We start from the raw sequence: 27797 nt of genomic DNA, 5'->3' as shown, positions 1-27797 counted from the left end.
TACCGATCTGCAGGGAAATAAGTTTTCTGCTCGTTACAAATTTCCTTTTGAAACAAGGAAAAGCTTGTGGATTGTACCAATAATAGATACTTAAACCATGCAGAAAAATAGGCGAGAAGAGATAGGCACTAGGAGAAGCAGAAATAGGGGTATTCTAAAAATTGTTTGTATAATAGTTTTCTCCTTTGTGGTAGCAGGAACATGTGATACTTTGATCATTTCTGTTGGTCTTTCTTTGCTTTCCTTCCTCGCCATTTTGATGTTCGCTTCTCATGGAACATCTACTAGGTTAACCGGAGCGCAAGGAGACAAGTCATCCTTTCATCAGGGACAGAATTCAATGCTGTCAAATCCCTCACGTTGGGGACGATTTTAGGTAAGTGGCAAAAAAGAGTGTTACCCCCATGGCGTGAAGGGGATGTGTCCAATTCCAAACACAGGAAACACTTGTCACGCTGAGAGAGGCTCCTTGTCATGCTCATGACTTCCAAGAAGTGACAGTCAAAGTCAAGGCCACTCCCTGGTCGGAGTGCACGAACAGCCATGAGCCAGGTGCTGTCTGCCAGGTGAGGGAGGACCATCCTTAAAAAATGCTCCTACCCTGATCCCCACTTGGCAGCCGTGTACAATGAAACTTTGCGTTTTTCTAAAAAAATCAGAAAAGATGAAATTCAAGAAGACAGCATCAGGGGTCAAGTACAGAAATTATGTAATGATAAAACTTGATTTGCATTATTAAAGATAAGAAGCAATACAGGAAATGGGGCTGTGGCCTGGGCCCTGCTTAGCCTGTGGGTTGAGGGGAGATGTGCTACTGCTCTGAGCTCCTCTTGAGAAGTCAAGGCCCAAATATCTCACAGGCATTCCTTGTGGCCACCACTTATTCTCCATAAAAGCCTCAGACTCTTTTTTAAAAAATTATTTTTATTTATTCATTTTAGAGAAGAGAGAGAGAGAGAGAGAGAGAGAGAGAGGAAGAAGCAGGAAGCATCAACTTCCATATGTGCCTTCACCAGGCAAGCCCAGGGTTTTGAACTGGCGACCTAAGCATTCCAGGTTGATGCTTGATCCACTGCGCCACCATATGTCAGGCTCTTTTTTTTTTTAAACAAGAGATTGAGAGAGAAAGAGAGAGAGAGAGAGGATGAGACAGGGCCAGACAGACAGGAAGGGAGAGAGATGAGAAGCATCGACTCATAGTTGCGGCACTTTAGTTGTTCATTAATTGCATTCTTTTATGTGCCTTGACTATGGGGCTTCAGCCGAGCTAGGGACCCCTTGCTCAAACCAGTGACCTTGGGCTCAAGTCCGTGACCTTTGGGCTCAAGCCAGCAACCATGGAGTCGTCAAAGATCTCATGATCTCACACTCAAGCTGGAGAGCCTGCAATCAAGCTGGCGACTTCAGGGCTTCACACCTGGGTCCTCAGCGTCTCAGGTGAATGTTCTATCCACTGCGCCACCATCTGGTCAGGCAAAAGCCTCATATTCTTTATGCTTTTATTTTTCCCCTTGTCACCAGGAATTAAACTGATATAGAAACTTGAAAGGTGTTTCTTTTCTTTGGGATCATATATGAACTCCACATTATATTGATATTTGACTGTTACTTGGTGTCACTCATCTTGCAGCCTGTTTATTACTCCTGCTTGGGGACTTGACACTCATCCAGCTCTGTTCGTTCTAAGCAGCCAGTGAAATCTCTATCACCTTTCCAGCCATCTATACACTGATTTTTTTCGCCATCTCTTCCACCCTGTACATGGGACATCACCAGTTGGGGCGTGTTAGAGGAGGTACAGAACAGATGTTCAAAGAGAAGCATAGTAACTATTAAAACTCTCTCATCTTTCAAACAGATGATGAGCAATAGAATGAAGCCTTCTTATATATTTAGAACAAGAAAATGTCACAAACCCTAGCACTCTCCCAGGGTGTTCCTGTGAGTGGTGAAAACAAATGAGCCATGTGGGTGGCACAGCCTGAGAGCTCTGAACTGGCTTAAGATGCATTCAGGAGAGTAGTGGATTCCGTGCTGTGAGGATATCATTTTAGGGTGCCAGAGTGAATAACAGCATCAGGCTGCCGCGGTGGTTGTGCGGTGTCATCGTGCCTTCAAGGCGGAGAAAGAGTGTGGCCCGCACGGCACACTGACAGAGAGGCAGCTCGTGCTGCAGGTCTGTCCAGGGCTCACTGTTCTGGTCTCCCCACCACGAGGAGATGGGAGCAGCTAACCCAGAAATAAGAATGAGAACATTTTCCCTGAAGTGTTGAAAGATGTTTACAGTTATCGCAGCCCGTGGTAGACGTGAGTGTCCTACTCTCTTACAAACTGTGGCTTTGGTGTGTTTCTCAGACATTCCTGGACATCCACATGATCATCGATATTAACACATTTTAAAGTTCTTGTTAAAACAGTGGCATAGTACACAGAACCACAGAGAACTGGAAAAACAAATGAAAGAAACTGCTTCCCTGATGTTCACCCATCATGAGAATAACAGTTGTACATTTAGATAGAAAAGAGTCTGAGATTCCTTCAAGTTCACAGACCAAGTTGAGTTTTATAGAGCGTTGGACAGGGCCTGTCCTTGGCTGTCAATCAAACTGTATTATAATTGTTCTTAACAGTCAAGTGCGAAGACTTCGCTTCCATTTTTATCTGTTATTGAACTCTACTCTCTGCCCCAAATGATAGTTTCTTTCTTTTTTTTCTTAATTTTTTAAATTCATTTTAGAGAGGAGAGAGAGAGAGAGAGAGAAAGGAGGGAGGAGCAGGAAGCATCAACTTTCGTAAGTGCCTTGACCAGACCAGTGCAGGGTTTTGAACTGGTGACCTCAGCGTTCCAGGTGGTCACTTTATTCAATGCACCACCACAGGTCAAACGATAGTTTCTTTTTTTAATTTTGAATTTATAGGAGTGACACTGGTTAACAAAATTATAGAGGTTGCAGTTGCACAATTCTACAGCACATTGTCTGTACACTGTATTGTGTGTTCACCAACCCAGCTCAAGTCTCCGTCCACCACCATTTATCCTGCCTATATCCTCCTCCACCTCCACCTCCATCCCCACCTCCACTCCAAGGAGCTGATCGTCTCGATTGTGCAACCCTCATAGCTGCGCAGTGTGTGTAGTCTGTGAGTGGAGTAATGGTTTTCTCTGCCCCCAGCGAGCTGATCTCTCCTTTGCTGCCAGAACAAGTATCTGTGTGCACTCTTATCCCAGCCATGAAGATAGATATGGTCAATGAAACCACACAGATGGAAACATAGGTTCCTGACCTCAATGACTCCAATGTCTGACTCTGATGACAGTTGAGGCATGTTCAGAAATGTCTGTGACACAGGTAGAAAGTAACCATCAGGAAAGTGAAATTGACAAATGACTATGTTTGAAGACAACTGAGCTTCAAAGTTGAGTAGTTGTTTGTTTTGTGGGGGTTTTTTTGTCTGTAAAGAAATATGCAAAAGATAATGGAAATGGTATAAGAAGTAAACTGCATTATATGAAAGGGATCATATTAATAAAAAGGTAGAATGTTCCATTTTATGATAAATATTTATTGTCCTATAAGTTAATATACAGAGGACAGTAACATGGAATTGAAGATATTGTTTTTATTCAAGAATGATATATTCAAAAGCATCTCTCTTAGGCCATAAAAATCAACATTGAAATTCAGCAGTGCCTGACTGGTGATGATGGCGCAGTGCATAAAGCTTCAACCTAGGATGCTGAGGTCCCATATTTGAAGCCCTGAGGCCACTGGCTTGAGTGTGGGCTCATCTGGCTTGAGCGCAGGCTCACCAGCTTGAGTGTGGGGCCACTGGCTTGAAAGTGGAATTACTGATATGATCCCATGGTCACTAGCTTGAACCCAAAGGTCGCTGGCTTGAGCCCCTGGTCAAGGCACATATGAGAAGCAATCAATGAACAACTCAAGTGCCGCAACTATGAGTTGATGCTTCTCATCTCTCTCCCTCCCTGTCTGTCTGTCTGTCTCTCTCTCTCTCTTGCTAAAAAATAATAATAAATAAATAAAAATTCTTCAATGAAGAATTTATAGCCTGAAGCAATTAGTCTAATAAAATTATAAATATTCATTTCATCTGCACCTAGAGGCATGTATCTTGATCTAAGGCTAATAAAACTTCTTATGTTTTGTATAACTTTAAGATGGCTTCTGTTCTAATTCTGCTGCTACTCTCAGACCAGTTGTACAAGACTACAGTTTTATATTCAGATTTGAGAGTAGTGAGCTTTGTTTCATGAACTTATAATGAAATATAACGAAATCTCTTAGGAGATGGCTCCTCAGAAAGGAGCCATCCGTTTTCCAAAGAGAATTGTCCCAAACTATGGCAAGTTAACCAGTACTTGTTAGCTACCTTGACTCACTTGTTATCCATTTATTAAAAACTTTTTGGTGGTCCCTGATACGCACTTATCCTTCATTGGACATTTCAAATGCCTAGCAGGAAAACATATACTGTACCTGCCTTCAAAACACTTGCAATGTAATAAGGAATATGAATAATCAAATGTTTATGACTAATCAATCATTATAAAGTTACTCTAATGTGCTTTTGGAAAATGGTTCAGCATTGTCTTGTAATGAGCCTGTTCTTATTCTTCCCATTCTTCAATGTTCTTACTAATGATAACCAATGAAGCTATGTTCCCAGTTACAATAAGATAATTTTAGTATAATCTTACTTCTCTGAGGAATGTGGAGGAGATCAGACCTACAGTAGCAACGAACCCCAGAGCGCTGCTGTGCCCAAACCCAGGGAACCACCTCCATGACTGGCCAGGATTCCTGTTAACACACTTTAATGATCATTTTAAAAATGAAGCGGCGCGGATTTCACTGGTCTGTCCCCGCGAGTGCAGTCAGGGAGCTGCGGGAGCTGGTGGGCACTTAGTCCAGTCCGCAGGGCGTTGACCAAGGCTACAGGTGCGATTGTTGGACGGTCCTCCCTTAGGGGGAACGCGGAGGGCTTCGGAGGGAGGTTCGGTTTGTGGTTGCGGCGCCGATGCCCTTCGCGCGTCCCCGCCCGTCGTCCCCGAGCCCTAGCGCTGTATCCCCCCCCTCTTGTGCCCACAGAGCCTCCCGGTGCGGACAAAGACACGGATGCGTACACGCTGCGAGCCGGCGCGCGCGGCTTCTCCGGCTGCCTGTCGGCTGTGCGCTTCGGTCCTGCGACTCCGCTGAAAATGGCCCTGCGCCCCCGCGGCGCCGCCCGAGTCACCGTGAGCGGACACGTGGCCGCGGCCCGCTGCGCCCCGGGGGCGGCGCTCGGAGCGCCCGCCCTTGGTCTTCCACCGTCTCCGCCCCCAGGTTTCCAGAACTCCTCCGCTAGGTCACTTCCCCCGCTGAGCTTTCTGTGCCCCTCCTTGCTGCGCGTTCGTGTCTGCCGCTGCAAGTGACTGCTTTTCCTTCGGATGTTTGTGAATTTCATAAAAGTGCGCTTTTCACTGGCTTCCGGCACTCTGACTCTTCCTGCTGTAGATCATTCTGTACCAACAGAGGAGGGAGAGCCCTTCGTCATTGTGGACCGAAGTGGCTCCGCGGTCATCGGAGATAACAGGGTCGCCAATCACCTGGTTTTCGGAGATGCTGTCACTTTAGCATAATCCGAAAGTGTCTGAGAGTCCGCGCTGATGGAGGCGTCAGACAGGCCATCCTCATATGCTGGTGTTCTTGATGTAATTTGGCACCTCTGGAAATGGTTTAAACACTTTTAAAAGGATAGTTGTCAAACTGTACAATGAGGTTTTTCATATGAAAATAGCCATTATAATATTCACAGGAGACTATCTCTACATCATCTTAGATACAGAGATAGATATAGCTAGGATTTTGTCATTTACTTTTAGCTTTGTGATTCAAAATAAACATGGACTTCTGGGCCCATTAGCCCAAAACATTTAAAAATAATATTAAAAATATATTGGGAGAAGCACCTAAACTATGCAAATTGGCATTTTTCTAAACATAAAAATATAAAACTTATTTTTCTTAACATAAAGATACAAAACTATTTCTGGTATTAATCTTAACTTAGAAGACTATATATGGCCTGACCTGTGGTGGTGCAGTGGATAAAGCGTCGACCTGGAAATGCTGAGGTCTCAGGTTCAAAACCCTGGGCTTGCCTGGTCAAGGCACATATGGGAGTTGATGCTTCCAGCACCTTCCCCCCTTTCTCTCTGTCTGTCTCTCTTCTCTCTCTCTCCCTCTCCTCCCTAAAAACAAAAAAACAAAAAAACAAAAAAAGACTATATATAATGAGAGAATTGCATCTTTATTATGATTATTATTGAGAGAAGGGGAGGCAGGGAGTAAGAATGACAGACTCCCGCATGTGCCCCAACTGGGATCCATCCAGCAAGCCCACTAGGGGGCAATGTTCTGCCCTTTTGGGGCTGCTGCTCTGTTGCTCCAACTCCCATTCATGGGGGGAGGGGGAGAACAAATTGCTCAAACCATTTGAGCAATGGCTGGCAGGGGCGGGGGGCAGTGGAGAGAGAGAAGCAAGAGAAGAAGGGGTGGAGAAGCAGATGGTCACTTCTCCTGTGTTTCCTGACCAGGAATCAAACCCAGGACATCCACACACCAGGCTGACACTCTACAGCTGAGCCAACCCGCCAGGGCTGAGAATTGCATCTTAAATATATACTCTGAAGCTGAATTTATTCGGGTCTGGTTCAAAAATGGATATTCAGTATACCCTCATCATTCAAATAACATTTTAATTTGTTAATTACATTATTGAAATATAAGTCAGTTGCAAACTCTCCTTGGTGAAGAAGTAAACTGCTCTCCATTCCATTTCTACCCAAAATAAGGTAATTACTCATAGAGCTGGGTGATGGACTGGGTGCCCACTGTTCAGGGGGCTGCACACCTGCTTATATTGGATCTGTTTATCGCCCACATTCATCTAGTTTTCTCCAGACAATTAGGAAGTGTTCAGACATTTAAAGGGCTGTAATAATAATATTAACATTTTAATTCCTTTCTCAACCACTTTATTTTTGTAATGAATGAAGAAGCATATGACCCCAATTTTACAACCCCATCAACAAACAAACAAAAATCTTATTTATAATGCATATCTAAAGAATACTTTTGTGTTAAAATTTAAATTAACTCTTAATCTAAAATCACTCTAATTTATTTTTAGTGAGTAGATTTTGTCGTAATGCAAAAGCTAATTTAAAAAATCATCTTAAATGATGAGTAATATTTCCAAAATAGAAATTCAAGTCCAAATATTTGTAAATATCATTAGTTGCCCTTTTGTTAGAAGAAAGATAATAGTAGTCAAATTGATGATAAAAGATGTGGTCTTTGGAACTTTATTGCTTCTGGTTATATGTCAATGGCAAGATGTACAAAGTAAATAAGTTGCACCAGTGTTACTCCCCCGAAAAATCCTACTGACTTTTGATTGATGGGATGGTGAACCCGAGTGCTGAAGGTCTCAGGGACATAGCTGTTTGCTGGGTCCTGCATTTGCTTGCACCTGCCTTCAGTCTGGGCAGTAGCTAGTTGCTGCCTATTTTGTCAGCTGCTGAGTATGTTGACTTCCAGTGTATTGCTCTGGGGAGAGTTCTCAGCCCTTTGTCTAAGTCAGTGGTAGTCAACTTGGTCCCTACAGCCCACTAGTGGACGTTTCAGCTTTCATGGTGGGCAGTGGCAAAGCAACCAAAGTATAAATAAAAAGATTTAACTATAGCAAGTTGTTTTATAAAGATTTATTCTGCCAAACTCAGCGAAAATTCAACATAAAGTACTTGGTAAGTAATTATTATTATATGCTTTAACTTGCTGTAACTCTACTTTATAAATTTTATAAAGTAAAGTTACTTCCCTACTTTATAAATCACCATTACTGTGGAACTGGTGGGCAGTTAGAAAATTTTACTACTAACAGATATACAAATGTGGGCGGTAGGTATAAAAACATTGACTACCCCTGGTCTAACTGATCTCAGAACTGCACCCACTTGTGAAATGTTTGATCTATTTAAAGGGTTATCCTAATAGATAGATTTCTCTACGCTCTCCATTTCACATTATTGATTCTCCTCTTTCAAACAAAGGGAAAGTATGGGAAAGGAGAATTAACCTAAATGCTATGCAAAAAAGGTGAACCAGAGATCACAGAGGGCTTCTTGCCAAGGGATCCATTGTGTATGTAAACAGGATGGAGAGAGACAGATGTGTAGATAGATGGAGAGGCAAGCAGAGATGAGCTTACCAAACACATTTACAAGGGAGTTACTCATAGGAAGGTTCTGGGATGCATCAGATTCATTATTCAAATTACCTCAATCTTTTCAGATAGTAGGTGAAGAAAGAAGTTATTCTAGGGTCTACCAAACCTCATGAAACACACTCACACACATGAAATCCTGGCTGTGTCAGTGTATGCTGACAGTAATTATGAGACCAAGTGCCTGATCTCTGTCATTGAGAGTTATAGGTCCCAGACACTAAAACTGGAAATGATACAGCTCTTTAAAGCAAAATCCTATAATTAAACATAAAAATGATCAAAGCAACTCTATTGTTTGTTCCCAAAGACATGCAAAATATATTGCAACTAATGATTATTCTACTTATGGATATTTAAGAATATTCACAAACTTATGAATATGCTACCTCCTCCCAGCTAAGGAGGACTCTGGGTCCCTAACAACACGTGGTCAGGAGTCCCTGTGACCAATGGCAAGCAAGCAAGCTTTGCATTTGTTGGGCTTCATTACGCTTACCCATGTCTGTCCCAGAGCATAATGAAGAACCCTACGTTTACAATACCATTTGATTCACATTACTAAAGAGTAACATGTGTTTTCTCACAATTGCTAATTGGACCTATTCATTAATGCCTATGCCAATAATCTTAAAAGTATGTTGACTAATGAACACTTCTTTTTACCTATCTGTTTTGGTATAAATTGGACATTCATTCTTCACTAATGATAGTTTAAGTAAACATTTCTAAGCTTAGCTTGACAGTCTCAGCCCTGGTGGTGCTTCAGAATAATGTGGGGGGCATTTAAAACAGTGCTGATGTCTGGCCTCCCCCCCTCCAAGAGACTGAGTTACTGTCTGCTCTGCAGCCAATATTGGGCACGACTGGCATTTCTAAATTTTTAATACTTAAAGCATATGCAACAGGAGATGCCAAATCATCTACTTTCAATCTATCTGATTGTCTTTCATTCTATAATATCTTAGTTTATGGTTTGCTGCATGGCAAATTACCACCCACTAAACAGTTTATCTCAACCCACATTTATCATCTCACAGATTCTGTGAGTCAGGAGTTTGGGCACACCTTGGTGGGATCCGGTGCTCAGTGCCACCTCACAGCCAGCAGGAAGGAAGACCCCAGCAAGGCAGTTGCCACCATCTCCTGTAACAATCATGAAGTTGGATACACATTAACAGGGTCAGCCCATCACCTTTGTTTTGTTTTGTCTTGTTTTTATTGGTTAGAAGGAAGTCACAGGCCCTGTTCAAAAGCAACAGAGGGGATTGCACACAGGCCTGGACCCCTGAGGCGGGGACCACATAAGGCTTCTTTGGCCTCATAAAGAGGCGGCATATACACCACAGCACTGTCAGTTAGCAGTACATCAGTGTCACAATTTAGTCATGTTTTCATTAAAATACTCATACATAAACACTTAATTACTCTATGACTTGGCCACCTACTCTATACTCTTAAGACAATTAACACCTGCTTGCTCATTGGCATGAAGTTTGGGCATGACCTAAGAGGCCACACTGTTTTCTGAAGTTAAATGTGACCGCACTAATTGAAGTTCGATTATTATATTTCTAGGATAAAGGCATCAAACTACTATAGCTGAGAGTTGTACGGATTTTGAAGTCAACTTTGTTTTATAATACTTTATAATGCCCTTGGCTTCAAATTTTCTGATGTCGTACAGATGCTCCTCAACTTACAATGAGGTGATGTCCTAACAAACCTATCGTTCAGTTAAAAATATCATTAAGTCAAGAAAGCATTTAATACAGTGGTACCCAATCCCTGGGCTGCGGACCAGTACCGGTCCATGGGCCATTTGGTACCGGTCCGCAGAGAAAGAATAAATAACTTACATTATTTTTGTTATATTTATATATGTCTGAACGATGTTTTATTTTTAAAAAATGACCAGATTCCCTCTGTTACATCCATCTAAAACTCACTCTTGACGTTTGTCTCGGTCACATGATACATTTATCTGTCCCACCCTAAAGGCCGGTCCATGAAAATATTTTCTGACATTAAACCAGTCCGTGGCCCAAAAAAGGTTGGGGACCACTGATTTAATACAGCTCCCCTACCAAACATCATAACTGAGCCTAGCTTTCTCTACTGAATGCGTAGCACCGTCTCACCATCGTAAATCCAAAACCCCACGAGCCACTGTAAGTGGGAGAGCACCTGTGTGTGACATAAATGACGCTGGGTCGACTCTCGTCAGGCTGACATGTGCAGTTCATATTCTGACTGTGTTCCCTTTCTCTCCCCTCACTAGGTGTGATAGCGGTTGTGATATTTATCTTGCTCTGCACTGCTGCCATAGCAATACGTGTGTATCAACAGAGGTGGCTGTACCAGAAAAGTGAGCCAGATGTTCCAAAACATGGAGACGATGTGGAGGCCACTCTGAACAGTGACCTTGGTGTGCCAAGTACGGTCAATGAAAGCCGCAAAGAGTATTTTTTCTGACCTGCAGCTGTGCTTTTACTTATCCGGTGATGACATGACTTCCTTGCTGAGCCAGGGGCTCCCCGTGGATGACAGCCCCTCTCGTCCACCTGGAACAGGTGGTGGGTGTGCAGCAACCCGCCCCACCCCCGCTTGCTCATGCCTGGTCCGGAGGCCCTCTCTGTTCTCAGTTCTCCATGATCTACTTACGTAGCCCTAACTTGGGTGCACTCATTAATCACCGGTAGGCACTTTCTGACTAGTCTGACCTCGTCCTCTAAAATGGAGATATATTTTGCATAATGCCGTTGGGTTTTAAGTGAGAACAAGGACTCGAACTGTGGCCCAATTCTCTTAAAAATGTGACCCAGAAGTTTATAGAAGTCCAAGTTGTATGGAAACTTATGCTACGCTTCCTTTATCAATTGCCTGCTGACTTTTCTAAGCAGGAGTTGTCTCCAGATGGCCTCCAACTGGGTTTCTACCTGCTGTGAACCAGAGTCCAGTGCCCAAAAATGCATTAGACAGCTGGGGGAAGAAGAACTCACTTTTTGGCTGATTGTTTTTATTATTTGTCTCTTTTAACTCAGTTTGGATATATTTTAATAATGAGATCAGGATTGACAGTTGGCTCTGAAATTCTAGTACGGAGTTGAACAATTGTGGAACAGAAAATTTGCAGGTAACAAAATGTGTAAAGCATTTCAATCTGCTATAATTTGCTTATTATTCTTTGTAATTTGTCATTATATTCTTTGTAGATGATAGTGATCTCACAAAAACACGTACGTTTTCTAACTAAATTTGTGCCCAGATATAAACTACACTTAAAACTGCAAATGTTTATTTACTTCATACATTTCAAATTATATATAACCCTAAATTTATTTCCTTGAAATGGGGGGTGATTAGCTCACTTTTCTTTGTGGTCCTGTGATTCTCTTTTCCTGAAGGTTATCCTAACAACCTTTCAATTTCTTAATACTATCTTTCCATTTACTTGGGGAAAAGTCATAGTTTGACCTGAAGCTTTCCCTTCCCCCTAAGTTTTGAACGGAACAAGCAAACTATTCCCTGAATTACCTTCTCATCTAGTTACTGTTTGGAATATCACTGGAAAGATGCATATGCCAAGGGAGAGGCAGGTTGTATGATCTGATCTGAGTCCGTCATTCTGGTCAAGATTTTAGATCTTGGAGTCTGTTTCTGACAGAGCATCCAAAATTGAGTAGTTCATTTCATACTAGAGTGTATTTGTGTACTCGGAGAGCAGACTTCATATTAACCACAGGCATTGTTCCAGTTACTACTTTTGTGACAGTGGTCACTAGATAATTGTGTGGAGCTACCATTTGCTCTTGTAGCCAATTATAATTTAAAAAGTGCTACATTCTCCAGATCTGCCTCCATGTGCCTGCAAGTGATTAGATTACTTACTTTGGACCAACAGGACCATTGGAACTATTGGAGGAAACTTCAGCATTGCTATTTCTTTGAATGTTATACCCACCTCTCTATGTACTTTTTAAAAAATAAGAAAAGATATCTCTGTATTGTCTTTTCTAAAAAAATTTTTTTTCATATGGTTTTATATTAGTTTACTATCAGGTATAACAAACTACCACAGATTTAGGGCATTAACCAACACACATTTTTTTTATCTCATGAGTTCTGTGGTTTAGGAGCTAGCTGGGCACAGGGCCACTAGGCTCCTCGAGGCTGCAGTCCAGTATCGGCTGGCTGTGTTTTCATCTGGACACTCAGCTGGGGAGGGACTAGATCCCACTCCCAGGGTCAAAGGCAGCACACAGTTCCTTTCTGTTGAAGGATTCAGGGAAGCTGGCTTCATCAAGGCCAGCAAAGGACAGAGAGACTCCAGAGTAAATCAGCTAGCAAGAGGGAATCTTATATAATGTAATGTGACCATGGGGGAGACACCCATCACTTTGGCCATATGCAGTCAGTTGGAAGCAAGTCATAGATCCTGCCCACACTCAAGGGAAGGACTTCCGTAAGGACTTGAACCAGGAGGCTGAGATCACAGGGGCCACCTTATAGTCCATCTATCACAATACTGTATCTATATTGACGTTTCTTTACATGAATGATGAAGGATATTCAGGATCTCAACATGGTAATATATGAAGGACTTGCCTTGGTGGATGATATACATGCTTTTGCCCAAAGGTTTGTCCAGATTAGAGAAGGGTTCAATGCAAAAATGATAGGCTCTGTTAATGCATGGCTGAGTGCATGAAATCACTGCAGTGCCTGACCTCTGGTGGTGCAGTGGATAAAAACATTGACCTGGAATGGTGAGGTTGCCATGGGCTTGCCTGGTCAAGGCACATATAAAAGTTGATGCTTCCTGTTCCTCCCCCTTCTCTCTCTCTCTCTCTCTCTCTCTCTCTCTCTCTCTCGCTCTCGCTCTCTCTCTCCTCTCTCTCTCTCTCTCCCTCTCTCTAAAATAAATAATTTTTTTAAAGGGAGAAAATCTTTAGGCCCTGGCTGGTTTTCTCAGTGGTAGAGTGTCAGACCATTGTGTGGATATCTCGGTTTGATTCCCAGCTAGGGTACACAGAAAAAGTGCCCATCTGCTTCTCCACCTCTCCCCCTCTCATTTCTCTCTCTCTCTCTTTTTCTCTCTTTCTCTCTCTCTCTCCCTTTGCCCCCTTTTACAGCCATGCCTCAACTGGAGCAAGTTGGCCCCAGGCACTGAGTATGGCTCCATGGCCTCTGCCTCAGATGCTAAAAAGAGCTCAGTTGCTGAGCAACAGAGCAACAACCCAGATGGGTAGAGTATCACACCGTAGAGGGCTTGCTGAGTGGATCCCAGTCACAGTGCATGTGAGAGTCTGTCTCTGCTTCCTCTCCTCTCACTGAATAAAAAAAGAAAGAATGAATGGAAGAAATCACTGCATCTTTAACAAGTGATTATCTTTTGTTCTCAAAGAATGCAGCACTTTGGTAGCTGAAATTGTGTAACTATATAGACAGTGAAGTCCACTGCCCTTTGTTCTTTTTGAGATAACACACTTGTACCACACTGCAGTGATGCATCATTTTACTCTGGCTGCTTATTCATTGATACAATAACTGTTTGATCAACTTGGGAAAATATTTTTAGGAAGTTGAATGAAATTTTCATTATGAAATTGTATTGTTTTTCCCCTACAATATTTTTTAAATATGCAAATGTATACATTCTACAGTGGTGTTTATTACTTTATCTCTACTCTATACATAAGGAATACTATGATCTTTTAATATCATTTATGATGGAATTGAAATGATTAAACACAAAGTGAAACACAAAGTAGTTAATATCTACTAAACAAATTAAAATCCTATAAATGTAGATATTTAAACCTTTGCCAGAGAACATAATTTAACAATCAGTAAATTATTTGTTGATTATTTACTATATACTCAAAACTGGTTAAAATGGTTTTCCCCCAGAGAGTTGGATTTCCAGAGTGCTAATTAAATATGCATATTCCAAAGGTTAAAAGATAGTAATTCCCCAAGTTTAACTTCCAAATAGAAAAAGAAAAATAACATACAATTAACACTCACCATTGGGACTAGATATTAGGAAATTCTGCTTTCTCCATTATGAAGTGAAGCCCCCTCACCACTGTCCCATTAATTACTATTTAGCAACATAGAAAAACATAGTGTGGTATTAATATCCTGTTTGTCTAGAGTAAACACTACTTTAGAATTTTTTTTATATAGAACATTCGCTAGGTATGTGGTTTCAATGGATTTTTTAAAAATACAATGTGAGCCTGACCTGTGGTGGCGCAGTGGATAAAGCGTCGACCTGGAATGCTGAGGTTGCCTGTTCAAAACCCCGGGCTTGCCTGGTCAAGGCACATATGGGAGTTGATGCTTCCTACTCCTTCCCCCTTCTCTCTCTCCTCTCTTTCTAAAAATGAATAAATTAAAAAAAAATTAAAAATACAATGTGAAGTTCATGGTCCTTGACTTGAAAGGAGACAAATACGATAGATGCACTTTCTGTCTCCTATGCAGTAGCTCCGACTATGTGACCAGATTTTCACAACCTTCTTCAAACAAGGGAGAAGATATGGACACGGGGTACATGAAAACATGCTGTGTTGCTTACTACACTGCTTAGCAAACCATGTTCTACAATGTTTAAAGCACCCCCTGGTGCCTCCAATGGATCCTGGCTGCCCCTCCCTTTTCCCAAGTCAGGCTCATGACAATGAGCTGCAACATGGAATTAAAAATGAGAGAGTGAGAGGCGTGGAGTGGGTTGCATGCAAAGTGATGGGGGAAATGGATTTTGTGCATATGTGAATTCATGGCTACACTGAAAGCCAAGGTCCATTTTAATATGGAATTGAAATCCACCATGAGTTAAGTAAAAAATTAATTAGGCTCACCAATATACACTTAAGATGGACTAATAGAAATTATAAAAGCTGAGAAACAAAGTGAAAACTTTGAAGAGAAATGACCTGTGTGCCACCATTAAACACACACTTGTTGATACATGGAGAGTTAAAAACAAAAAGGAAAAAGAAAAGAGGAAGAAAAATCCAGAAATATGACTGTAAACATCAAATCTATATATAAAAATTAATCTAAAAATCTGTTTCCATCTAATAAATTTAAAAAATGAAGCAGATCGACTATTAAACACATCACAGTGAAACTGGAAAAACAAATGGAAACTCATGGCAGTAGCAGGAGAAAACTCGCTCTTTGAAGGCAAGCATCCAGAATAAGGTGAGTTACTAAAATCCTGTCAAAAACAATAAAGGAAAGGCTATGGATGACATTTTTAAAGAAGTAAAATAAAAGAAAATGTCAACCAAGGATTCCATGTCTAGCAAATCCATTCTTCAAAACTTAGGGCAAAATCAAGATATTCCAGAGAAACAAAGACAGAGATAATTGGCTGCGTACAGTCTCACTTACAAAAATTACTGAACAGAGCTTTCAGACCTGAAGAAAAGCTTGATTCTTAGATTTAAGTGCTGGATTGATTTTCTTTTAAAGAATGTGTGTGTATAGCATGTTTCCTATGTTTCTGTGTACGTAACATTTATTAATTTCAGAGATAAAAATGTTAGAAATCATTAAAAACATTAAAAGTTTAACTATTTCAATTTGCTTTATATTTATTTAGCTTTGAAACTTTTGAGTAATTATTAAATTTTGAGACTTTGTTGCTGAATATAGTAAAGAGTAATGAAATAAAAATTTTTAATGTTTTCGAAATACACACAGCTAAATTAGCATAAAAGAAATTTAAGTTCTACGTCTTGCTTCATGCAAAGCAAAAACATATGGAGACAAGATGGTGTTGCATACGGAAGGCATTCAGAAAGTAAAAATACCTGAGAATTACCCAAACTTCCAGGGACAACCCCACATTTCTTAGTGATGAGCTGAAAAAACTCAAATACAACTATTACAGGAACCAGAGATTATCTGAGATCCAGTGGACTGAACAAAAAGTGGAGTAAGGTATATCTCTAACAGAAGAGAGAGGATGTGGTTGTGGAAGGCTCAGAGAAGGGGAGAGATAGCTTTGGGGCTGGATAGGGGAGGGGCAAAGTTTCTTCCCCTCCTCTTAATGCCTCCTCTCTGCCTCAGCAACCCTTTGTGACCAGACCACAGCTCAGTGATGCTGGCCTGGGCCTTTAGGCCACGAGCCCCACCCAGTGCTCAGTTGCCTGAAGGCAGCATTGCGATTCAGATGATGGAGAACCCTCTCTTTTCTCTGAAGAGCGTTATTGCTACCTGTAAGAGCTTCCATTTTTGGTTAATTCACATCAGTGTTGCCATCCTGTGTGCCCTGCTGCTACTCTATTTGCTCTCCTGGGTCAACGGTAATCCATCCTCACCACCAGCTAGGAGACATAGAAACATCAGGGAGGTAAGAGACCCTTGGCCCAGACCCAACACAGGTTATCTTTTTTCTACTCTTATTTCCACCTCTCTGCATGACCTAGAGAGACTCCTGAGATGGGAGATAGAACGACTGTTCTCTGGAAAGACTAGAACATCATCCTCTAGGAACAAGCCTGGTCGGGCAGGGGTTAGATAGAGTAGGTCTTTTGAATATCAGAGAAAATTCAGAAATGTCCATCCAGGAGTCCAGGTGTGGGGAGGGCTGTAGGAACCAGTGTCCGAATGTTACTTGAACAAACCTGGTTCAGGGCAGTTCATCACAATCAAAGAGATGCACCAGACTGAGTTTATAAGAGTATCTTGAATTCAGAAATACCAGTAACCTCAGACGTTGGGGAGTCCTGTCAAACAAAGCTGCCTTAACATTCTCTTGCTATTGCCAGTTAATAAGGTTCAGGGGAAAAAGGAAACAAAGTTAAAGCCCGTGTAGTTAGTCACATAACAAGGTGTGGGAGATGGGGGTTCAGCTGCAAAAATGTCTCCTCTTCAAGTTCTCCTGATATAACGCAAGTCCAGTCAGCATGGTCCTATTTAGTGCCCTCGAACTCTTCAAGGCAGCCGGGGCAGGTGTCTCCCAGGAACAGTGAGTGATACCTGACGCCTCTGAGACCATTTGCCTCTGGGAATTAACTGTGAAAAAACTCCCTGTTTTCTTGGGATACACAGTCAAGATTTAAGATTGGTGAACTAAATTTCAAATTAATTTATAGGCCTTGACTTTTCAAGTAAATCCTGTGGCTAGGCTTTTACAAATAACTATTGTGATCTAAATTCCCCTAATTGGTAGGTCCCTCCCCAATGTAAGCTTTCCTGACAGTCCTGCAAAGGTAAACTTTTCACTACATTTCAAAGTAAAGGCCAGGGAGCCATGAAGAGAAAATAGCAAGCAGATTAACTATTTCCTAAGCCTTACAATCCCCTATCCATTACAACTGATAAGTTACTATTATTGAAGTCAAATATTTAACTTTGAAGCGTCCCTATCACAAAAACTCAATGATAAGAACTGGATCTCCGTGGGACAGACCCAAAGCCCTGGTTCACTGGCTGCCTTCCCACAGCAGGTGTCTCTGGCCACCCTCTCCTCTGCTGGGGCTGATCCCGGGGCAGTGCAGAGACCCCAGGAGCTTCTGAGTGGAGGATGGGTGGGGTGGTGGCCTCAGGAAGCAGAGTCCTACCTGAGGGAGCGCAGATGGGCCTGGAGGTCAGACTTGAGTAGAGGAACAGAGACAGGAGAAATGTATGGTCAGCCTCATATAGAAAAATCTTTCTTTACCTTTTCACAGAAGAAAAAACAGAAATATTATTAATCTACTTCAAAACTAAAAGAACAAACACCAAGCCTTGGCCACTGGGTTCAGTGGTATAAAGTCAACCCCGTGTGTGGATGTCCTGGGTTCTATTCCCTGTCAGGGAACACAGGAGAAGCAACCATCTGCTTCTCCACCACACCGCCTTCCCATTCTGTCTCTGTCTCTTTCTCTCCTTTCGCCTCCCTCAGCCATGGCTCCATTGGTTGGAGCGCATCAGCCCTGTGCTCTCAGGATGGTTCCATGGAGCCTCCCCCTCAGGTGCTAAACCTAGCTCAGTTGTGAACACAGCCCCAAATGGGCAGACCATTGGCCCCTGACAGGGGTTGCCAGGTGAACTAAATTGGGATGCATGTGGAAATCTGTCTTTCTAATTCCGCTCTGCTCACTTGGAAAAAAAAAAAAGAGGTAAAAGGAGAAACAGGGAGTCCCATTAGTTAAAGGTAGAAAATCATATTGTTCATGAGCACGGAGTGTCTGCAGCTTGTCTGGAGAGAAGAAAGAGGAGAGGGAGGATGGGGTGCCACTCCTCGTTCTCTCTTGTCTCTCAGCATCCAGGGGAGACCAGGTGCAGGAGAAGCAGCAGGAAAAAAATGAAGCTTTGAAAGGTGAGCTTCTGTCCCTCAGCCCTACACCTGAGAGTTTGCCTCCACCTCTCCTGTCCCTGAGGCCCAGGGCCAGGTCCCCAAGGACTTCAGGGGCAAAGCCCGTCCCTCAGGACAAGAGCCCTCAGTACTGGATTCTCCTGGGCAGAAAGAACCCAAAATTCCCCTGACCCTGGCTTGGAATGAAGCCTAGGGGCCTGGAAATGGGTGTTTCCCTACAGGGGTGTCCCAGCAGGGGCCTCTGGGCTGTCCTGCATCAACACTGTTTACCCTCTCTCAGATTCCACTGTGAGGTAAACCCTGCCCCCATCCTAACCCCCAGTGGGGAAGAAGTGAGGCCACACGCGGGAGTGGATTGAGAGCACTTTGTAAATGACACAACTGCCCTGTCATGAGTCTTGCCATCACTGTCAGGGATCATGTGACCTGAACCATGAGGCTTGGGCTCCAGGGTCCACTCTCCCACGCATCTGCCCTGAAGGGCCATTGCACTCAGGCACCGGTAAGACCCCAGACCTGCTTCACCATGTGACCTGTCTCCTGATTTCCAGCCTGCAGAGATTGCCTGCTAGAACTGGAAGAGGTTCGGAACCTGATGTCCATTCTTGGAAGGTAAGGATCTTCCCCTTCTATGCTTGGTCCTCCTCCCTTCCAAACCTACCATGTGACCCCAGGGCTGCAGGCAGCCTTAGACTGACCTGGGGGGAAGTGGTGGAGGTGAGAGGCAAATGGGAGGGGGTGTGGCTAGAGCCCTGGGGTGAGCACTGGGAGGTCCGATAGGGGTCCATGGGTGATCCTGGGCCCCAGATGCCCACCCCTGCAGAGCCTCCAGGCACTTCCAGACCCTCTGCCTTTGGCTGTAGCCTGTGCCTCTGTCTCCTGCAGCCACCTGGGGAGGCCTCCTGACACGGACAGCTCTTGTCAGCGCTCAGATCAAGACCTTCCCAGTGAGGCATGCACAAAAGGGCTCGAGGTAGCCCGCGGTATCTGCCCGGTGCCTGTGAAAGAGGCCGTGCCCCTCGTATCCCCGGTGGCTTCCCCAGCTCCTCCTACCCTGTGTCCTCTACCTCTGGCCTCCACCTGCTCAACAGACCAACACGACTTAGAGGGAATGCCCCTGGGCACTGAGGTGACCAGCCAATGTCCAGAGAACACCTTTCTGCTGTCTCCCATCCCGGCCACCTCAGCCAGCTGCTCAGCCTGTCCCACTAAGTCCCTGTCCTGGCAGAGGGTGACTAGCCAGGCCTTGTTCTTCCCCTCCTTGTCACAGCCTGAGTCCCAGCAAGAGCACCCATCCAGCCACCCACCCCTGGCCTCATTCTGGGAAGACCCCACAGACAAGCAGGTAGAGACTGGTAGCCTCTCCTTTGTCCACCATGAAGTCCAGAAGCTGCTGGAGATGCTGCTCACCAAGAAAGCACAACTGAAGGTGTGGGAGGAGAAAGAAAAGAAGGGGCCATTTTCAAATCGTAAGAGCATGGACAGCCACCTGAACTCTTTGGGGAACATGTGGAAATCGCTGGGTGCTGAGCAGGACACCATGACCTCCCTGCCCTTCTGGAGCACAAAGGGCAAACAAGAGCCGGTGCCCGGTGCTCAGCAGTCCTCACATCTCAAGTTCCTGGGCGACCATCTACAGCAGAGATGGAGCCAGCTTTTCTGGGGCCTCCCCTCTCTGCACAGCGAGTCCCTGGTGGCTACATTCTGGGCGTCCAAAGGCTCTTTTTCCCTAGAGCCTATTTCAATGGCATTCAATGGACTCTGTAACAGCATCCCAGTTCCAGTTCCACATCAGCCTGGAACATCTTCAGGTCTTTCCCAGGCCCCTGCCTTGCCACCCCCTGAGGCCCAAACACAACCATTCAATGGACACTTGACGCAGTCCCAACCCCCACCTCCAGCTCAGATCCAGACCCAGACCCACCTCGTATCCTCCCCCACAATCCGACCACCTTCTTCTGTGTCCCAGATGAGGACCTCTGGGGTATCTTGCCCTACACCCCAGAATAAAGCACAGGTATTTGTCCCGATAGAAATTCAGCATCTGGAACCACCCTCACTGAAGAAACAACTGCAAAGGGTGAAGGCATCACGCTCTGTCACCGGAACAACTCAGGGAGGCTTTAGACACCCCACTCCCAACCTTCCCCAGGGTAGCGGGGCTTCCCATGGCCATAGGTCAGTGTCCATTCCTCACAGAGAGTGGAACAGCCCTCATCATCAGAAGCAACATCTTCAGAAGAGGATCTTCAAGGACAAACAGCAGGATGGCCCGGACTTCAGGGTCCAGGTGTCTCTAAAACTGATGCAGGCTCAGGGCCAATGCCCAGGGGTGAGTCGGGCACAGGACTCACAGAAGATGGAGCCCAGTATCCAGAGAAGGTCTCACATGAAGAACCAACCAGGGCAAGACCTCAGCAGGGGTCTACGGCTATGTGTGGGGATGACCCTGAAAGGTCCCACCAGAGGCCCAGCCAACTTTGCAGTGGAGTTTCTGGAAATGAACTACAACAAGTCAGAGCGTCACGGGAAGCCTCCAAAGAGTGACCCAGGAACTTGCTTACACAGAGACCCAAATAAGAAACCTCTAGAAGCACTCTTACAGGCCCATTTGGGCAGGAAGTTAGAACAGATGACACAGGGTTTGATCCCTGTGAGGGTGCGCCGATCCTGGCTTACTGCCAGTCATACTTTTCCCATTCTCCACACTCACAGGGAAACTCAAGCATCTTTGAAGAGTCGGAGACACTACGTGAACACCTCCTGTGAGCTTTCCTTCCTCGATCCACCTGTTAGACAGGTTCTGGAATCACATATTATAAGGTTTCGGGTGGGACGTAACTGGGGTCTTCCTTTCCAGGCCATTGGTCCCCTAAAGCTCAAGCAACGTGAGGCTCAATATCTGCCCCTTCCACCATCTCATTCCTCCCCTCCAGATGTCTGTGTGTCTGGGGTCCACTCAAAATCCAACTTCACCAAGGTCTTGGAAAAACCTCCTCAGCCCTTATCAAAAGAGAATGTGATAACCACTGAGTCATTTCTCACAGGCGCAGGGCCCCTCCCCACCACCTCACCTGAGGTTGAGGAAATCCAGAAAGCCATGGGAGGGACACCTTCTGGTTATGGCCACGGGCCCTCAGAGGCCCCTCTGACTGGACAGCAGAACAGGCCACCTTCTCAGTCCCTCACACTCGGCCTCATGGGAAAAACCCAGCAGACTGGGGCTGTCGTGGAGGTTGAGGAAAGGAGTCGGGGATCAAAGCCAAGCTCAGCAGTAGCTAAAAATGAGCCGCAGGAAGGAAGAAAGGCACAGAATTCAGGAGACCCCCGCCATAGGGCATCAGTACTGGAAGGGAACTTAGGGTCCCAATTGTCAGGGACTAACGAAGCCAGGGAGGAAGTGCAGGCTGAGGAGGCCCCTCCTTGGGAAGTCACTGTGGCTCCCGGTGAGCTGGCTTCTCACAGAACCTTAAATATGAGTATGAGGGGGTCAGGGTGTCCAGGGCCCCATAAAATTTGCTCACCACCTACAAAGTCAGTGGCCCGAGACTCAGAAGAGCTATTCCGGAAAACAATGATTTCCACTAAGATGGAGCCCCAAGGGAAGGCAGATTCAGAGAACCAGCTTCAAGGCTGGGCCACGGGCGTGGTCCTTCCAGACAATCACACTGAAGTCCTCCTGCAAGATTATGCCACCGGCTTGCTCTTCACAAACTCTGGCACCAGCATGCTCCTCCAAGACCCTCAACCTGATGTGCTTCTTGCTGCAGACATCTTGGCTGCTCACAGTTCACTGACCAGGTCCCCGAGGGAGAGTTCCAGTGTGGACGCGCCAGCTGCCCAAGTGCCACATGACCTCATATGGAATGCACACAGCAGTCAGGGGCAGCAGGTGCCCAGGGTATCAAAAGTTAAATGCCCATGTGAGAGCCAAAGCAAGATGTCTCTTCCCCCTGATAAGAGGGAGGATGATAAGAGACCCAGCCCAGGAGAACACAAAGAAGGCCAGGCCGTGGTGACAGCTGTCAGACAGATCCTGGTGGAGAAATTAGGACTTCACCAAGAACTTCATGCCAAAGAGTCACATCAGCACAAAACACAGTTCCAGGCCCCAGTAGGTGGGTTTTCCTCTTACCACAAGGCTCTCTCTTCTCCACAGCAGAGAAGAGTGATGGAAGATATGGCCTATACTCACCAAATCATGCCCAATGGCCACAAAAATATTCCTAACAAGAGTGGGTTGACCAGAGACAGGATCAGCAAGTGGGCCTTCTCACCCACAAAGCCAGGGTGCCCAGGTAGACCCTCCCAACATGGGCTGAAGGTAGCAGAGGTCTCAGACCACCTACATCGTTACCCTACATGCTGTCCGTCCTCTGGTCAACCAGGGTGTGCCTTTGACGCCTCCTCCGGTAAGAGTATTTTCTCCAAAACAACACAGGAGCTTAACAGGCAGGAACGTGCTTCTCCTGGTAGCACACCTTCTAATTTCTAATGTCTTCTCCTAGCAGAAATGTAATTGTTTCTATGAATAAAAGTTCTTGCTCATGAGAGCTGGTGGCCTCTGTCTGTGCCTGCAGGGGAAAGAGAAGTGATCAGGGTCCACTCTTCACGAGCGCCTGCTTTGTCTTCCAGAAGGAACGGGGCCATGGGGAGAGTGACCGCAGTAAGGAGTGCCCACCCTCACCCGCTTTCCTCCCACACCTTGTTTCCATAATTGATCATCATTGCAAACAAGAGCATTTGGGAGTCATGGAGATGAACAAAACTACAAGATCCCACCAGGATCTGGCTCAGCCCGACCTCTCCTTTCTACCTTCTCTCTGCCTTGAACTTGTGGGCTGTAGGGGAGAGATTTCCAGATGATGAAATACTCTCAGTCTCCAGGAAGGGACACAGGGTGGGGAGGGGGCTTTGCGGGTGGTGCTGGCCTTGAGTCCAGAGGTGGGAAGGCACTTGTCCTGGCTCTCTTGCTGGGAACAGGTGACACCTGCCCCATGACCCTCCTGCACCCTCATGGAGCTGGGATGGAGACAGGCTGGCCAAGTCCTGTTTTCTGGTGTCCCCTCCCTCTGCCTTTCTCATGCTCTGGAGAAGCAGCGGGGACTAGCACAGCACTCCTGCCTCTGAGCCTGTGCTGGTGGGAGCACAGGGGCCATAAGCACTTTCCAAAGGCTGCACTCTGGTGACAGGACATACGTATTTCTTGCTGCTGAAAAGCAACTCCTTGTCCTTGCCTTGCTAATATCCATCTCAGAGAGCTGCCAAGCTTGTCCTTGGTTACATCTCGCGGATTATCTGTCAGGACAAACTTGTCACTGCACTTTCTCTTAGAGAGCCAAGCTGATGATAGGATCTTTGGCCTATTTATTTCAATGAGAAACATCCTCCTCTTCTGCATGATTTACAGATTTTTAAATATCTGTTTACCTTATTCCCTTTCAATGTGACTGAATTGCAAAACGGTGGAATATATATGACTGTTGACTGGAACTCTATTGAATTGTACTTGTTTTGCAGTGTAGCTTATGCAGAGAAGTTTAATGATCAGAACAAAATGGGATAAAAATAGGAAAAATTTATACTGCAAATCCTTTACAAAGAGTGAAATCTCCTGTTTATAGTGACGATTTTAAAAGGATTGAACTGAACGAATACAATTTAGTTTTTTGAATTAATGTTGACAGGATAAGACAAACGTACATCAAGAATAGCTCTTTGGCCTGACCTGTGGTGGCGCAGTGGATAAAGCGTCGACCTGGAAATGCTGAGGTCGCCGGTTCGAAACCCTGGGCTTGCCTGGTCAAGGCACATATGGGAGTGTGAGTTGATGCAGCTCCCCCCCTTCTCTCTCTCTGTCTCTCTCTCCTCTGTCTCTCTCCTCTCTAAAAAATGAATAAAGTAAAAAAATTTAAAAAAAAAAGAATAGCTCTTTGCTGTGACGTGGGAATGTGTTCTCCCTCACTAGCAATTCAAGGTTCAATAAGCTGAGCAAAACTACAATGAGTGTTGTGTACGGAAGCAGCGTTCCCATCAGTCAGCGCACTCGCATCTCGTACGTGTCCTCAGATGATCTGTGTGTCCAATTCCACATCGTAAACGTGCACTTACACCTGAGAGCAATCAACAGGGTTCTCTCTATTTGAAGAACACTGTCAGTATTTGCAGACTTCATGGTCACTGAATCACACCATGAGCTGATCTCAGCACAGGAGTCACTGGCACACAGACAGCCACACAGATCAGCTGGCAGGGCTCACGGTCTCACAGGGGGAACTCTGAGCACAAGCAGTCAGAGCAGGCATCTTGGAGAAGACCTCACAGAAGAAGCAAGGCATGAGGCTCCACCAGAGCCTTCATCTCCTGTAGATCTGTGGGCAGTAAACTTCTGAGACAGCACATGGGCCCCTGTCTAGGATCCACCTCCCCGGGTTTCAAGGCTTCCCTCAGACAACCCACATGGACAAGGTGCTCCGCTTGGTGCCTGGCATTTCATCACCACCCCGTCAATGCACATTTCTGTCCTAAGTGCTGTCTATAGCCTACCTAGGCCTCGGTTCCTGTGCTGTGTAGGGCCCAGTCATCACACGCCAACAGGGCTCCATAGCACCTTCTCCTTATATGCACCTCAAAGGCAGAGCTCCATGCCAGTCCAACTAAAGGGCTTGGAGAGTCTGGACTGCCGTCCTTTCATTGACCAGTGGGCCAAGGCCATCTGCTCTCCTTCCAGTGGCATGTGCGCATCTTCTTCTTGGAGGCACGGCCTCCATGTGAGCATAACCAGTCCCCAGCCCGGCAGCTCCCTTTCTTCCCCAAGTGGTTTGGGAAGTCTGAGCTCTGATGTCACCGCGCCCTGAGGTGGCCTCTGCATACTTGGGTCAGTAGGGAGAGGGTTTTTAATAGGCCCCTCAAGCTCCAGGCAGAAGCAGGTGCATAAACATCTTTCTATGCTGGTGCTGGGCTCACCCTTTCTGACCTCCTGGATAGGCCATGAACCCCAACTGCAGAAACTGTTAGTGTTGACAAATTACTTCTCAAGATGGGCAGGGGGGTGTAAGTGCAACCCACCAATGAAGCTGGGACAGGGAGAGAGGGTTTCTGGAAGTCAGAGCAAGTTGCACTGGCAGGTGGCAGCCCAGCTCGCAGCTGTGCCTGGCCCTTGTCATTATGACAAACATGTGCAGCCAGGCCAGGCCAGCAGCCTCCAGTGGTGTCCAAGGCAGATAGGCCTGGCACTGGCAGCCCAAGGTCCCCTGCTTGAGGGTCATGCCTGCGGGGCAGTCCAGATCCACCTCGTTCTCCACCGTGTGTGTCCCAGGTGGGTGGCGCTCGGCATTGAGCTCCTGCACCCAGAACTGTGGTGATCGCCGCTGCACGGCCTTGTGTGCCAGGTAGCTGGCCCAGCCTGGGTGCAGGTGCCCGGGGGTGGGGTGGGGTGTTTGAGCAGGGGTGTCGCGGAAGCAGCTCTCCATATGTCCTTGTGGCGCTGCTTGCTAAGGCGCACATACCTGAGATTCTGCCCTGACTCCAGGTGCTTTATGACTCTGGGCACCCGCCCCATGTTACTGCGAAATACTCCTGTTCCTCTGAAACTCTAAGTCTTCTCCCCCAAGGCTAACGACATCAGGGCCTAACTGTCCTGGGAAGAGTTCTCCTAGATATGGCCGAGCACGTGCATCCATCGCCGCCCAGTGCGCACACCCAGCGCCATCACGAACACGGACGCGGACTGACCGGCCACAACCTGAACCCCACGCCTGCCGCTGGGGTCCGCTCAGGCAGTGCTTTCAGCGCTCTGCCAAGCCCCCCACCCCCCACTCCCGCCTCTGGGTTGCTTGTATTTTATTTTAGCAAGATTCACCTACTGTGAATCTTATAAACACTTTACCATTTCTACATACAAACAGAGATGATGATTAAAACTAAGATAATGGACAAAATGACAAAAACAAATCTGCTTTGTTTTCAATATTTTTCGCATGAAAACATATTGCTGAAAATGAAGTCATTTTTAATCAGCAGATAAAAGACTCTCTACATGAGATTCAGGATATGTTACAATTTGGTTTCAAAATTGATTTCTATTTAGAATGTCTCACACTCATTTCAATAAATACGGGTTCGCCAATGTGGTGTGGAAAGCAGTGATTAATTCTGCGATGACTTTTTACTGAAGAACCTGCCTGAAGTTTCAGAGTAATTCTTGTTTTGTTTTGGTTTTAATTAAATTTATTGGGATGATATTAGTTTCAAGTGTATTATAATTCTATAATACCACATCTGTATATTGCATTGTATGCTCCCTACCCAAAGTCTAGTCAGTCTCCCTCCATCACCATCTGACCCCTCTACCTTCTTCATCCTCCCCAACCCCTGTCCCCTCTGGTGACCACCATACTTTTTGTCTGTGTATATGAATCTGTTTGTTATGTTTGTTCATTGTTGCTTTCTGTTTTACATCTCACATAAGTGAAATCATATGGTTCTTGTCATTTTCTGTCTGACTTATTTTGTTTAGCATGATAGGTCCCGCTATGTTGACACAAATGGCAGTACGTCATCTTTTCTTATGGCTGAGTAGTATTCCACAGTATATGTATACCACCTCTTCTTTATCCAACCATCTATCATAGGACACTTCCATTCTTTCTGTATCTCAGCTACCGTAAATAATGCTGCAGTGAATGTGAGAGCACATATATCTTTATGAATAAACATTTTCAAACAATTTTGGTTATATACCCAGAAGAAGGATTACTGGGTTATAAGGTAAATCTATTCTTAACTTTTATAAGAAACTCTGTACTGATTTCCATAGTGGCTGTACAAATTTACATTCCCACCAGCTGTGTATATGGGTTCCTTTCTCTCCACAACCTCTCTAGCACTTATTTCTTGTCTCATTGATAACAGCCATTCTAACAGATATGAGATGGTGGAGTTGTGGTTTTGTTTGCACTTCCCTTATAAGGGAGGTTGAACATTTTTTCATATATATCTAAGATTTTATTTTTGTAATTTTATGATATTTTAGAAAGAAAAGATAGAGAAAAGGGGAATAGAATTGGGGAGCATCAAGTCCCATAAGTGCCTTGACTTGGCAAGCCCAGGGTTTCAAACTGGTGACCTCAGCATTCCGGGTCGATCCTTTATCCTCTGTGCTACCTCAGGTCAGTCTCTTCTGTAC

General features: G+C 45.1%; 2 protein-coding genes across 2 annotated transcripts in view; both read left to right on the top strand.

Annotated features, from left to right (window-relative positions):
- The window catches only part of LOC136322283 (contactin-associated protein-like 3), a 74625-nt gene extending 58378 nt beyond the window's left edge, over window positions 1-16247 (top strand). The window contains 5 exon segments of the mRNA XM_066254375.1: window positions 289-376; window positions 5112-5345; window positions 5517-5586; window positions 10569-10751; window positions 16142-16247. Coding sequence (XP_066110472.1) covers window positions 289-376; window positions 5112-5345; window positions 5517-5586; window positions 10569-10751; window positions 16142-16247 — 681 coding nt within the window.
- Window positions 16248-16408: 161 nt separating this feature from the next.
- Window positions 16409-25467, top strand: LOC136322282 (spermatogenesis-associated protein 31E1-like). Its single transcript, XM_066254374.1, has 5 exons — window positions 16409-16613; window positions 18557-18613; window positions 19162-19222; window positions 19496-23022; window positions 25184-25467. The coding sequence occupies exons 1-5, from the start codon at window positions 16409-16411 to the stop codon at window positions 25465-25467; spliced, it is 4134 nt and encodes a 1377-aa protein (XP_066110471.1).
- The last annotated feature ends 2330 nt before the right edge of the window (window positions 25468-27797 follow it).

The sequence above is a fragment of the Saccopteryx bilineata genome, chromosome 2, assembly GCF_036850765.1.
Source record: "Saccopteryx bilineata isolate mSacBil1 chromosome 2, mSacBil1_pri_phased_curated, whole genome shotgun sequence".
Classification (NCBI taxonomy): Eukaryota; Metazoa; Chordata; class Mammalia; order Chiroptera; family Emballonuridae; genus Saccopteryx; species Saccopteryx bilineata.
Note: the sequence above shows the minus strand (reverse complement) of the source record. Positions and strands in the feature narration are given on the sequence as shown.

Bases quoted from the DNA above. Each gene is read 5' to 3' on its own strand.
- LOC136322282 (XM_066254374.1), top strand. From the start codon at position 16,409: ATGCTGGCCTGGGCCTTTAGGCCACGAGCCCCACCCAGTGCTCAGTTG. The intron at 16,614-18,556 runs GTAATCCATCCT...CTTGTCTCTCAG, and splicing joins TTTGCTCTCCTGGGTCAACG to CATCCAGGGGAGACCAGGTG. The intron at 18,614-19,161 runs GTGAGCTTCTGT...CCTGATTTCCAG, and splicing joins AAAAAATGAAGCTTTGAAAG to CCTGCAGAGATTGCCTGCTA.